The 13,624-nt window shown below is 44.7% G+C and overlaps 1 protein-coding gene across 4 annotated transcripts in view; it reads left to right on the top strand.

Annotated features, from left to right (window-relative positions):
* The window catches only part of ankrd44 (ankyrin repeat domain 44), a 19,138-nt gene extending 6,023 nt beyond the window's left edge, over positions 1–13,115 (top strand). The window contains exons 8-28 of one of the 4 annotated variants that reach the window (XM_028990772.1): positions 616–828; positions 923–1,001; positions 1,559–1,673; positions 1,811–1,893; positions 3,076–3,193; positions 3,273–3,341; positions 3,495–3,635; positions 3,922–3,987; positions 4,086–4,197; positions 7,024–7,095; positions 7,386–7,587; positions 7,846–7,933; positions 8,036–8,153; positions 8,655–8,880; positions 9,067–9,151; positions 9,254–9,337; positions 9,942–10,087; positions 10,447–10,526; positions 10,606–10,688; positions 11,059–11,150; positions 11,374–13,115. In XM_028990772.1, the coding sequence (XP_028846605.1) occupies positions 616–828; positions 923–1,001; positions 1,559–1,673; positions 1,811–1,893; positions 3,076–3,193; positions 3,273–3,341; positions 3,495–3,635; positions 3,922–3,987; positions 4,086–4,197; positions 7,024–7,095; positions 7,386–7,587; positions 7,846–7,933; positions 8,036–8,153; positions 8,655–8,880; positions 9,067–9,151; positions 9,254–9,337; positions 9,942–10,087; positions 10,447–10,526; positions 10,606–10,688; positions 11,059–11,150; positions 11,374–11,594 (2,493 nt within the window). In that variant the 3' untranslated portion in view covers positions 11,595–13,115. Of the gene's footprint in view, positions 1–615; positions 829–922; positions 1,002–1,558; positions 1,674–1,810; positions 1,894–3,075; positions 3,194–3,272; positions 3,342–3,494; positions 3,636–3,921; positions 3,988–4,085; positions 4,198–7,023; positions 7,096–7,385; positions 7,588–7,845; positions 7,934–8,035; positions 8,154–8,654; positions 8,881–9,066; positions 9,152–9,253; positions 9,338–9,941; positions 10,088–10,446; positions 10,527–10,605; positions 10,689–11,058; positions 11,151–11,373 lie in introns of those variants that run through there. The other 3 variants (XM_028990773.1, XM_028990774.1, XR_003750743.1) reach the window with 3 other exon arrangements.
* The last annotated feature ends 509 nt before the right edge of the window (positions 13,116–13,624 follow it).

Genomic DNA, 13,624 nt, shown 5'->3' with positions numbered 1-13,624 from the left:
TATAACCACTCACACACATGCACACACGCACACACACGTGTAGACTGTCCAGGTTTATACACTTTAATCACCCATTTTTGTTTGATTGCCCCCCCTGGGGCAGTGGTGGCCTAGCGGTTAAGGAAGCGGCCCCGTAATCAGAAGGTTGCCGGTTCGAATCCCGATCTACCAAGGTGCCACTGAGGTGCCACTGAGCAAAGCACCATCCCCACACACTGCTCCCCGGGCGCCTGTCATGGCTGCCCACTGCTCACTCAGGGTGATGGGTTAAATACAGAGGACAAATTACACTATGTGTGCCATGTGCTGTGCTGCTGTGTATCACAATGACAATCACTTCACTTTCACTTTAGTAATTAGAATTTTTTAAAGATCATATGTCATTTCCAATAGAACTTTATGAAAATTGCCCCACGGTGGACACTCCAACTGAACACATGGTGTTTGTGGTAGAGGTGGTTTTACAATATTGATCATCAAGTTTTTAACAAGTCATCAAGTATTTAAAGTTTTCTTGGTTAATTGTATTAGTAGTTATGGATCATGTGAAAGAGGAAGTGCATTTTAACTTTTGCTCCCATTGACGCTAGTATGTTTTTTTTTCCCACGGTCTAGATAGACGAGGCAAATGCATTTGGTAACACAGCGCTACATGTGGCCTGCTTTAACGGTCAGGACACAGTGGTCAACGAGCTGATTGACCATGGTGCCAACGTCAGCCAGCCCAACAACAAGGGCTTCACACCCCTTCACTTCGCTGCTGCCTCCCCCTACGGCGCCCTCTGCCTGGAGTTCCTGGTCAACAACAGCGCTGATGTCAATGTGCAGGTGGGTGTCATTTCCTCATTTCACAGGAATAGCATGACATGATGGTACATTTCCGACGTGCTTTGACAACCTATGAACCATTTCGGCCTTTTAGAGTCGTGATGGTAAAAGTCCGCTCCACATGACTGCAGTCCATGGGCGCTTCACCCGTTCCCAGACGCTCATTCAGAACGGTGAGAGCTTCTTTTGTTCATATCTTGTTCATCTGTAGTGTTTTAACCACTACAACCTGGCATCGGAAACTGTGCAATTATTGTAATAATTGTCAATATTCACAGTTGCGTTTTTTTTTTCAGTGTAGTTATTATTCTTGATATCCTCAGTGTAGGACAGTTATTATCGTCATTTCTGTGTGTTTGCAGCGTTGACAGTTTATGGCCGACAATAATTGCTAATATGCATATTAGTAATAAATCTAGTGGGCATTTGATTTAGGCTGTTTTAATTCCTTTGCATGAGTTCAAACCATACATATTAATTCAGCTTGATAGCTAATAAATGATTTTATTAAGTTGATCAAATGTAATTTGGCATGATTCCAAATGAAACACATTATGATAAATGATAAAATCATTCCCTTTTTTTCAGTGCACATGATCATACTACGTCAGAATTTAACAACATTACAAACAATAACCACCATAATAATGTCAAAATATGGCTCCTACATAGGTTCTGTGTGTTTTTGCTCTTTTTGTCATCATGAGTGCGTTCTGCTGCATGTTAACAGGTGGGGAGATTGACTGCATGGACAAGGACGGGAACACGCCCCTCCATGTCGCGGCTCGTTACGGCCATGAGCTCCTCATTAACACCCTCATCACGAGTGGAGCTGACTGCACCAGGTCAGTCTGAGATGCTGCGATCTAAAAAAACTTTCCCTGAAAACTCAGATGTATGTTCACTGCTACTGAGCAGAATATAATCAGTTAAAGCTGGTACCTCCTGTCTGATCTGGACCATATCTGGCATCGGTTTGCAGGCGCGGAGTCCATGGAATGTTCCCTCTGCACCTGGCTGCGTTGAATGCTCACGTCGACTGCTGCCGCAAGCTGCTCTCCTCAGGTATTTGTAATGGGTGGAGACTGAAGGGACTTCCGGATCTTACTGGAGCAGAGGACATGTTTCTGGCCACAATTCTGAAGGCTGCAGACTCGTTAAATGACATGTTCTGGGCTACAGATGGTGTCTCCAGCTGTAACTTGAGGCATCTCTAGGAGCCTGAATTTTTCCTTCTGCCTGTCGTCTTTGAGACAAACGGTCATGTTGTGAAAAATATCTCCACCATGGATCGGTCGGATTGACTGGCCAGGAAATGATGCATTTGAGGGACTTTTCCGAATATAACCCTGACTGGATTCAGCCCTTGAATTGAGACATACCCAGAGAATCAGACATATATAATTATCCTACCTTTGATGTGTTGGAAAAAGACAACACGTGAGGCAGGCTAGCATACGGGCAAACACAGTTATGGTAATCAGATTCCTAGGTACAGGTTATTATTACTGGAGAAAAGAAATACATGGACAAGGAGTGCAGGGCCAGACTGTCCAGTAATCTGACTCACTGAATTGATCAGAATTCATTTTTCTATTTAGGAGCCAAGAGATTATTTTTAAGATATAAAAAAATACTGAATATAAATCAATTTGGAAATAGTGAAAGTGCATTATGGTCTAAGGTCGACGCATTTTGTTGAGGGCTGTGTGTGTCACACTGACAAATAATCACTTCTATTTCATAAAAGGGCTATTTTCTTCTAAAAGTCACCAAATGGTAGCAGTGATTACTGTACCCTTTACTGACTACCTGTTCCTTACTAATGACTATTCACTAATGGGAGTTTAGAACATGATCAGTGTTACTAGGACTACAAATGACATGTTTTACTTGTCATTTTATGCAGATGCACCCTTAAACTGGACCTAATGACAGTTTCTACTGTCATGTTGGGATGAGCTTTAAATGAAACCAGTAAAACTCTATTCTTACCCTCTCTTCATTCATGAGCCAGAATGGAAGAGGTCTCTGCGGGTGTCTGTCTGTCTGTCTTGGTGCATGTGTCTGTGTGTTTAAAACTGTCCCGCTCGTCTCCCCCGCTGCATGTTTATTCCTGCTGGTTTTCCACTCACACTAACACTTCTCTCTCCCACCTGTCTCTCTCTCATTTCCTGTTCCTGCACTGTCACCACCCCACAATTCTCCACTTCTGGGGCGTGTCTGTTTGCGGGTCCCTTCCCTCAGGACGGAGGTACAGCATAATGTGCCCCCTGAGTAACGACTCGGTCCTGTCTGCAGGCTTCCAGATAGACACCCCAGACAGCCTGGGGAGGACGTGTCTGCATGCAGCTGCAGCGGGAGGGTGAGTCTGTCACTGTGATGTGCAGTTACAGGTATGTTTTTTTTTTATGAATCTACTCTAATCCCTTGATCTCCCTCAGTAATGTCGAGTGTGTGAAGTTGCTCCTCAGCAGTGGTGCAGATCACAACCGGAGGGACAAATGTGGCAGGTGACTTTTCAGTTTTCAGTCAGGGTCCCCTTTCAGAGTATTTCATTCATTCAAAGTGGCCATTGTGTGTCTGTGTGTGTGAGAGTAAGAGTCATGGCTTCCTCCATCTGAAGCGGCTTTTTACCGACCGCTGTGTGTGCGTCTGTGCCTCAGGACCCCCCTGCACTATTCAGCTGCAAGTCGTCACTTCCTGTGCCTGGAGACGCTGCTGTCCTGTGGTACGTCCATTAATACCACTGACCAGTGGGGGCGCTCCGCTCTGCACTACGCTGCCGCTTCCGATCTGGACCGCAGGTAAGGAGACAGAAAACAATCTGCAAGTCTCAAATGCTGGTGTGGTGGGGTTGAATTTCTACGAAGGGTTGGGGAAAATGCCACTAATACCAGTTTGCCAAGAATTGTGAATTCTGTAATGGATTCTCTTACAGTTCATAAGAGTAATGTGTTCGGTATGAACGTAAGGAAACAATCAATATTATTATTATTAATTATTCATTAGTCGTCCCAATACTGATTAGACTGTGAATAACAAATGTGACCACATCTGATATTGGTGTATTGTGCATGTGTGTGTCTTTAGGCGCTGTGTAGTACTTGAGCCCGAGAGTGAGGGCGTCCAGGCAGAAAAAGAGAAAGAAGCAACTCAGTGAGTCGACTGTTGTTCTCAACTCTTACACGTTTCATACGAATTTATGTATACCCTATACACCTAACACACATAATACTCTGTTGTTGTGTGTTCAGGTGTATACAGCTCCTCCTGCAGAGTGGAGCCACAGCATCTGTGAAGGACAAGCAGGGCTACAGTGCAGTTCATTACGCTGCAGCCTACGGCCACAGACGCTGTCTGGAGTTGGTGAGCGAAACGCACTGTGAAACACACACTGCATACTCCAGTGGTTTTACTGTCCCATGGTTCAGATTGTATTGGGGTTTATAGACATGGTTTTCGTTTCAGTTTTTTTTTCGTTCAGAACAAGTTCAAAACATGACCATTTCTGATCTCTTTGCAGTGTCCCTACATAGTGTAAAAGTCTGCCCGTTGGTCCAACAACAACTCAGCGGTGGAGGGTGGATATAGGAGATTAGATTGACTCTGTCTAATCTAATCTGACTCCATTAATTAATAGTATTTAAACTCACCTGATGGTACCTGGACATACAGAGACATGGCACATTAGATGTTACAGGAATCAGAAGTATCTAATTTTTTAACACTGCTAGTGTAATTGTGCAATCCCATGGAAATATTGTATATAAAAATTGTACCAATGTTACAGAAAGATCCAAATTAGAAAGAGGGAGGGTCATCAACCCCCCATTTGCTGGCTTTCACGACAACAGGCTGAGGGAGGAAGGAAACGCACAAACGGGAGATCTGGAATAATGGGATTTATTAACGAAATGGCTCGAGGGCCTTCTGGCTCTGCACGTCCCCCTTTGACGCTTGCTGTGTCCCTCCCTGCCTCCCTGCCCTGGCCACCTGGAGACCGTTGACCAGACCACAGGGAGTTGTGCAGAGCCTGCACGTTTTTCCACCAGAGGAACGTTTCCTCCGTGGGGGTTCTCCTCTGCTTATGGCATCTTCAGCTCCGTTTTTGAAGGCGCCTACATTCTGTCACAACCACGGGCTGAGGGAGGAAGGAAGCACACAAATGAGACATTGGGAATAATGGGATTTATTAAAGAAACACGAAGCAAACGGCACAAGGACCAAACACAGGGAAATAACAAAAAAGACAAAACCGCATGTGTGTAGCGATTGCCAGAACTGAAACCTGCCACACAGGTAGGTTGAAGTCCACATTAATAAAGCTGCGTCCTCCAGCTGTGTACGCTCTCTCTTTATGGAGCTCTGACTGATCTATCCAGTTTGTGCTCAGCTGTTATCAACCAGGTGCCTTTTGGCATTTTTTGGGTAAGGCCACAGTTTGGAGATAAAGCTTCTTTATTAACTCATGAAAAGTTTGGGTTTGAATTCTCCCACCTTACTCCACCAGATAATTAAATCGGATCAAGATGTCACTGTACCAACCAACCAAGAATTGGTGACGGGACCTGTACAAGCAAGCCAGGAACACACTGACCATGGAGATCAAAGTGGCTCAAAGAAGCCACCCTGAGAAGCTGAAAGTACAGTTCTCAGCCAATGACCCTGCATCAGTGTGAAGAGGCCCACATTTCACCAGCTACAGACGACCCCCACCCCTTACTGAAGGAACAATGGAACACCCCTTGGCTACCCCACCACAGAGACAATGACCAGAAAATCACCAAGCAGCGTCTTTATCATGTAGTAGATTATGTTCTGCACTGCATCAAATTGCGCCGCAGAATTTTTCCATGTCTGCTTTCGATGCATTGATTATGTTATTCGTTTCAACACCCCTAGCCAGTCTTTCACAACAAGACACATTTCATCATCTCCGAATGGCCATGGGAACCAGGAGATGTGATCTCTTCCACAGGCTTTCTGAGCCCAATAATGGCGGGAAAGGCTTCCTTCGTTCTGGGGTGGAAGCATTCCTTAGGTTTATTGATCTGAGTACAGTATATATGGATGTATTATGACAATTTTGGTCTCATTCTCATTGGCTCAATGTTTCATGTCACATGAAACAATGATTTTAGTGTTAAACTAATACCTGCTACGAGAAGAGGATTTCTCTAACATTAGGCTATAAAAGCCAGAATCCTAAACCACAGCAAGATGAAAGGTTTCCAGTCACCTTGGGGGTCATCTTGTGACCTCCCAGGGTGATAGTTATCTGATCTAAGTTGTAGATACTAAAGAAAATGTAACATCCGACAGAGGCATTGCATTCAGTCTCCCCCACGCATATTGTGGGGCTTTGGAATTCTGCTCCCAGTATTTTTATCCAATGACGTGTGTAACATCTCCTGGGTAAGATGGATTGATTTTCCTACCATTCAGGCTTGTTCTATGGGAATGTGTTAAATTTAATGTTTGGACAATTAGGAAACTGGATTTATTATCTCTTTAAAAAGATTATGTATCATAATAAATGTAAATACTGTTACTCTTAATCTCAAGTCTTATTGAAGAAGATCATTTAACATTTAAGTTGTTGGTTATAGGGGGAACCTTCTAATCATATTACAACAAGCTGAAATCATTTACTATCAAAGAACTTTTTGGTCCTAGGGCACATAAGCAGGAATTTTGTGAACCATAAAGAGTTCTAAATATGTTGTTTTTAGTTTCAATTCATTTCCTATTGTCTTCCTCATTCTAACTACCTATCTAAATTATAACCAGAGTCAGATAATGCAGGTCTAGAGTTATTTATCTGTTTGGTAGGTGGGTCAGCTTTTCATAGCTTTCATTTAGTGTCAAGGGCCGTCATACATGCTAAGTCCTTCACCGTCACATCAGATTCCATCGTTGGGCTGATGGAATGCAGCATAATGAAGTAATTATGGGTCAGTTTTACATTCATGGATTAAGCCAAACTAAAAGCATTTTTAAATTGAGAACTTGAGCTAAGTTTTTTTAGTCTAGGATTACACAGCATTAACACAAAAACCATACACACTCCACATACATGTTTTTACAGGTCCATTAAAGTTACTCAAAAAGTCAATGAAACGAGAGGAAAAAAAATGACACCAGGTCTGGTATTACATCTGATCTCATCTTCTGCCTACTGTGTTTCTGTAGCTGATGGAGCAGGACGGGAATTGTCCAAACAACTCTGAGTCTCCAAGCACCAGGAGTCCTCTTCACCTTGCAGTGAGTTTAGAGCTGTAAACATTAACCAACAAAACCCACTCAGCCACTTCTGTACACAGTCTCTGTTGGGGGACCAAAACGAAATGTGACAATTTTTCTCTGAAAAAATGCTGCTCTACAAAACACATGATTGTTCATGAGGGTTTAGTGATGGGTTTGGGTTTTAATTTTCAAATATACTGATACATACGTTGCAAAGTCATTGTCCTAGGTATTCAAAAGTTGTATGTGTTTGTGCTTGTGTGTGAGATGTTTCTACTTTGATAAATATGTGTGTGCATATGTTGCAGGCATATCATGGTCATGCCCAGGCTTTGGAGGTTCTGCTGGAGGGCCAGTGTGAGGTGGACCAGAAGGACGAGTCAGGCCACACCCCACTGGCCCTGGCAGCTCTCAGGGGCCACACAGACTGTGCCCTCACCCTTTTAAACCATGGGGCATCACCTCAGAGCACCGATTCGGTCCGAGGACGCAGTCCTCTGCACCTGGCAGGTAAGGCGAACGCACAACGAGCACAGTTCTCAGAGTTTATAGCGTGTCACTGCTGTGAAGAACATCTAGAGGCCATCTAGGGGCCATCTTTATAATTAAAACGTTCCAGTGAATGGGATGCAAACACGAACCTTGCATTATGTCATATTTCACTCTGGGAAAATGCAGCCTGAAGGTTTTTACACTAAGAAACATCACAAGTCTTCTGAGCAGTGAACTGACGCGCATAATACAAGTAGTCTTTGATGTCTGTCTCAGTGATGAATGGACATACCTCCTGTGTCCGTCTCCTACTGGAGGACTCGGACAGTGCTGACCTGGTGGATGCAACAGACTCACGCGGATGGTGAGTGTCTCTCCTCTCTCCTTCTTTCTCGGATTATGTGTGACGAAGGTTCGTTTTGCATGAGGATGAGTTGAGATTGCAATGGGCGTGGTCTCTCTGTAGGAGCCCTCTGATGCTGGCTGTAGTTGGGGGACATGTGGATGCCGTGTCTCTGCTGCTAGAGCGAGAGTGTACTGTGGACCTGGCCGACAAGTGTGGACTCACCGCTCTGCACTTAGGAGTGAGTGCCTTGTTCTGGAAAGTTCCTAAAGTTTGGATATCAAAACTACTGACTAACTATGAATGACGCAGTATATTACACTGCATATTTTTATTATGTAACATTATGTTAAGGTGCCCATGCTACATGTATCTACTACAGATTAACAAAATAAATATTATACCAATGAGTTACTATACCACATATCCTAGCCTCAGTTTTAATTTTAAGTATACATGTATTTAGAACATAGACACACTGCTCCCCGGCGCCTGCCATGGCCGCTCACTGCTCACCAAGGGTGATGGTTAAATGCAGGGGACACATTTCCTTGCGTCACCATGTGCTGTGCTGCAGTGTTTCACAATGACCAAAAAAAAAACACTTTCACTTATAACTTTCATTATTACACATGGTGTGCTCCACTTTTTTATTTACTATACCTTACATTATGTGCAGTGTTACAAGGTCATGTAAAATAGCTCTTCCACGTCCCTCACTTCCCTCCATTTGCCGCCGTAGCTGCTGTGTGGTCAGGAGGAATGTGTCCAGTGTCTATTGGAGCAGGAGGCCTCTGTGCTCCATCGGGACCGCAAGGGCCGCACGCCGCTGCACATGGCGGCTGCTCACGGCCACGCCTCCTGGCTGAGTGAGCTGCTGAACATCGTCGGCTCAGAGCCCACGCACACCCCCATGTCCTTCAGTGACAACCGTGGATTCACACCCCTGCACTGGGCCTGCTACAATGGTCAGTGGCTCCGCAACACAGCACGATGAACATCATGGCCTTGGATGACCTACTGACTTTTTTTTCCATCATGGTCACTAATCATTGACGATAGTAAATGAGCTCAATCACGCTAATGCCCCTGCCTGACCAGTCTGAAATAATGTCCATGTTTAAAAAAAAAAACTGTGGGTTTATGTCTGATAGGCCACGATGGCTGTGTTGAGGTACTGTTGGAGCAGAAAGGCTGTAAATTTGATGGGAATCTATTTTCACCGCTCCACTGCGCTGTGTGAGTTTTTTTTTTTTTTGTCTTTTGTGTGGTCTTTTGTGTTTTTTGTGTTTTGTGTGGTGTGTTGTTTCTTAATTATGAGAACGGTTCTCTGGCCCTCAGAAGGAACAACCATGAGACATGTGCCTCTCTCCTGCTGGAAGCTCTGGGCTCTGAAATCGCTGGCTTCTGTGATGTAAATGGAAGGTTAGTGCAGTGACTACATGGACCCAGTTCTACACTGACAGGACCCTAGAAGTGGGAGATTAAATGCATGAAAAACTAATGTCTGTGATATGACATAACAAATATATACCTGAAATTCTGAACACCTGAAAGTCACGGCCCTGTTTTGGAAGGCACATTTTCCAATTACTGGAGCCGTGTTTTTCAATTTTGCACCAAAGGCCCATATCTTGAAAATAATTAGTTTGGTGGGCTTTTTGCCCAACAACTTGTGGCTCCTTTTTAAATATTATTTTGTACATTTTCACTTTGAGCATGAGCAGATCTGTTTCCGCAGACAAAAATCGAACTGTTTTCTCAGGCACACATAACATTATAATAGCAATATTATAATAGCAATTTACCAATTATCTTGTTTCCCTTCCTTTTAAATGTGAGGAGATGTTTTAAATGATTACAGTCGTGTTAAAATGTGTCTTCTTAAAACTCAAAGTATTCAGTAAAGTATTTATAAAGCTACACTCTTGAAGCACATTGCGCTTTAATCTACAAACAAACCACCAACCAGATTAGTGCCAGTCCCCTGAAGAAATGCTAAATAGAGATCATCGATGTTGTCTGTCAGGACCCCTCTTCACGCTGCAGGCTTCTACGGCCAAGTGGACTGCATTCAACTGCTCCTGGCACATGACGCCCCCCTGGATGCTGTGGACCAATCAGGTCACAGTGCCTTGATGCTGGCTGTGGAGAAGGGCATGACTGCCGCTGTAGGTACTGTAACCTTTTATCTACAACACCAATGGAATCAATGAATAATGTAGATCAGTCCCTGTAAACACAGACTTTTAATCTTTCATTCATATGATCTGACTAGTAAATCCTTAAGTCCGCCTATTTTTAGTTAGCCCTGTAGTCTGTATATGTTAGATGTAGTTATAGTTATTTTATATTGTTTAGAACAGTTTTTACGTTAGTATTAACACAAAAGTGGATTGTTTATTCTTATAATGTGTTTACATTTTTAATCATTTGATGAAAATTCACTTTTAATCATTTGATGAAAATTTATTTTGGCTTTTGGACATCCATGTTTCTGGGGGTTCTGACTGCTGTTCCTGTTGCTCTTACAGAAGCCCTCCTCAGTGCTGGTGCCAGTCTCAGTGTGAAAGATCAGAATGGGAACACGCCCCTTCACCTGGCCTGCAGTTCTGTTGAGTGTCCAGCAGGCGCCGCCTTTTCTCCACAAGCTCTTTATTTTCATTGGAGTCTAACGAGAGTGTCAATTTTAGGGGGAGGAGGATTGTGCACTGGTCATCCTGCAGAAGCTTCACAGTCCTGGTCTCATCGATGCCACAAACAAATCCCAGCAAACGTGAGTAACCCCCCCCCCCCCCCCCCCCCCCCACACACACACACACACACACACACACACACACACTAACTCGGGGCAGTGGTGGCCTAGCAGTTAAGGAAGCGGCCCCGTAATCAGAAGGTTGCCAGTTCGAATCCCGAGCCGCCAAGGTGCCACTGAGGTGCCACTGAGAAAAGCACCGTCCCCACACACTGCTCCCTGGGCACCTATCATGGCTGCCCACTGCTCACTCAGGGTGATGGGTTAAATGCAGAGGACAAATTTCACTGTGTGCACCGTGTGCTGTGTATCACATGTGACAATCACTTCACTTTACTTAACTCGTAGCAGGATGTAAGCGACGGCGTTGAAAATCTGTCTCTCCCCACAGGCCGTTGCACCTGGCAGCTCGCGGGGGCCTGAAGCTGGTGGTGCAGGAGCTACTTTCCCGTGGCGCGAGCGTGCAGGCGCTGGATGAAAACGGTTGGTAGTCTGACTCGCTGCTGCCCGCTTCGCCATGTCCTGTCTGTTCAGCGTCGGCTTCCGTCGTGTCCCAGGAGATCCTCTCTGTGTTGTCCTAATGGACTGCTGCTCTCTCCTCCTCCCTCCCTCCCCCCCTTCCCACCCACCCACCCTGCACTGTTTGTTCTTTCTGGAACCTTGGCTTGTGCTTCCTCCTCTCCTGTCTGCTGTCTCTCTCTCTCAGGTCTCACCCCTGCTCTGGCTTGTGCTGCTGGCCGGGCGGTGGCTGACTGCCTGGCTCTCATTCTGGCTACCATGATACCTTTCTGGTCCCCTTGCAGCTCCGGAGCGCCCTCGCCTGGCGCCCTCCTGAGGATGCTGCCAGGGACTGGGAAAGGACGTCCCAAGAGGCCTCGGAGTCCCCATGGGCCGTCCAGCACCGACTCTGACTCCGAGACCTTCTGATCGGCATCGCCAACCAATGAACAACTGTCTCATTTCACATTTTACTTCACTGGGAGGAGTGGGAGGGGGTTGGACTCACTTCGGTGTTCGGAGGTTGCTTTTTGTAAATATATTTGTTGAAAGCAGAGATAGACAGAAGATTTTAACCTTTTATATATGGTCAAAAAAAGAATCAGTAACTAAACCAAATAAGAACTGATATGTGTGTGTTGAACGTGTGTGTGTGTGTGTGTGTGTGTGTGTGAGTATCTTTGTTGAAGCACAACAGTCCTGATATCAGCCTGTCTGATCACTGCGCCACACGAGCTTCTGTTTTCTCTCAGGGTTCATTCCGGTGGTTGCAAAAGGTACGATCCGGTCGGTGGGTTCAAAATCAAGACAGAAAGAACCTGTTGGGTCCGTGACTCAACAACTGCCTCAACATATCCACCAGCGGGGGAATATCAGTGCGTTATCAGGCCATGTTTCTTCACCTTTTCATTTATGAGTGAAACACTGAGGCACCTTAGGGTCCACTTCTTCCTGTAAATGGACGGTCATGGTCTGGCCTTTGATGTTCTCCGGCTGGCTGACTGACTCAGAGCCTGGCCACAAGCCTTGTGGGTTCTTGTGAGGGTCTGTACATCGCCGCCTTGTGCCTGCAGGGTATTTATGAAATTTTGTTCCTTTTTATTACACGTTGGTACAACAGACAGCACTTCAGCGGAACAGGTCGAATGTCTCCTCTCTGCCCCCCATATTTTTCAAGTTTGTGCCAGTCCGTCTGTCAGCCCTGTCTAGTGCCTTGTTTGTACTTCGTTTGTCACGTTTCATAGAAAAAAAGGAGTTGAGCAGAGAGGACTGTGAAATTGTGTGTGCTCTTGGTTGATAATCACATTACACCTCTTTTCTACCGCCGTAACTACAAAGTGCGGTTTGAGGCATGTTGACCATGTCAGGAAAATGAAACGATACACTTACTGTAATCCTGCTGCAGGATGTGGGTTTGAGATGCCCAAGTCGTGATGGGTGATCTAGTCTAGGAAGTGACAGGTTCGTTAAACTCAGCGCGAGCGACTGCTGCAAATAAGCGTCACTTGTAGAGGTTTTGTGATCGTGCTACCAAAGCTTTACCGTGCCAAAATGGGGGTTCGCCGTCGCTTTGCAAGAGACACCGTTCCTGCTATTAAAAAAGTTGGACCATTAACATCACCATTAACATCTCGTGAAGACCTGTTTTAGAATCAAATAATTATTACTGAGAACTGTGTATTAAAACAATGAAAATTCTTTAGAAAGCTGGGTCTAACAGCAGCAGATACTGAACCATGCGGCGTCCTGCTTCTTCACGGCAAGGATTCATTTTTAATGTGCACTCGAGCAGCAGGGTGAAATGAGCAGTGTTATCCCAGCGCCGGTCTTTACATCCCTTCATGACAATCCGGGTTGTCTGACAGTTCCTGACGCAGTAATGAAACATGGCTGCTTTCTTCTGATTTACATAAATGTAACATTTTTAAAATTAAAAAATTCACCTCCCTGTTTTGTGGTGTTATTTTCTTTTCTTACACAAAAGTCAGCAGAACTTTGAGGTTAGGTTGGTGTATATTGGTGCTGAAATTCAATCAACAAGAGTTTTAACATTTTAGTAGCATCTCTTAATATGAGGGGATTCTGTGCTCCGCTGCGGTTCTTCCTGCTGGAGAAGGACTTGCTGACCAGCAGTTTTTAAGGATTTCTGTAGCAGTCGTCACTGTTTTAACCGGAGATTGAGATCACAGAAAATCCACTAGATAATGAACCCTTCTGAGAACATTTATTTTACCACTCAGTTCAGTTAATTAAAGTTTATTAAAACCTCTGGTAAATACAGTAACGTTGGTGAGGAAGGATCCTATCAGAAGTGACGATGTCCTGAAACACACTTTCCTGTTAAAAATGTTACAAACTAACCAGTAAGAGCGACTGTAGCATCATTGTATCTACATTGTATCGAACTGAAGAAAACGCTCCGGACTGGAGGCGGGGCTGTGACGTTGTCACGTGTTTTC

The sequence above is a fragment of the Denticeps clupeoides genome, chromosome 9, assembly GCF_900700375.1.
Source record: "Denticeps clupeoides chromosome 9, fDenClu1.1, whole genome shotgun sequence".
In the NCBI taxonomy this organism is placed as follows: Eukaryota; Metazoa; Chordata; class Actinopteri; order Clupeiformes; family Denticipitidae; genus Denticeps; species Denticeps clupeoides.
The sequence above is the reverse complement of the archived record's forward strand: the minus strand, read 5'-3'. Positions and strand labels throughout refer to the sequence as shown.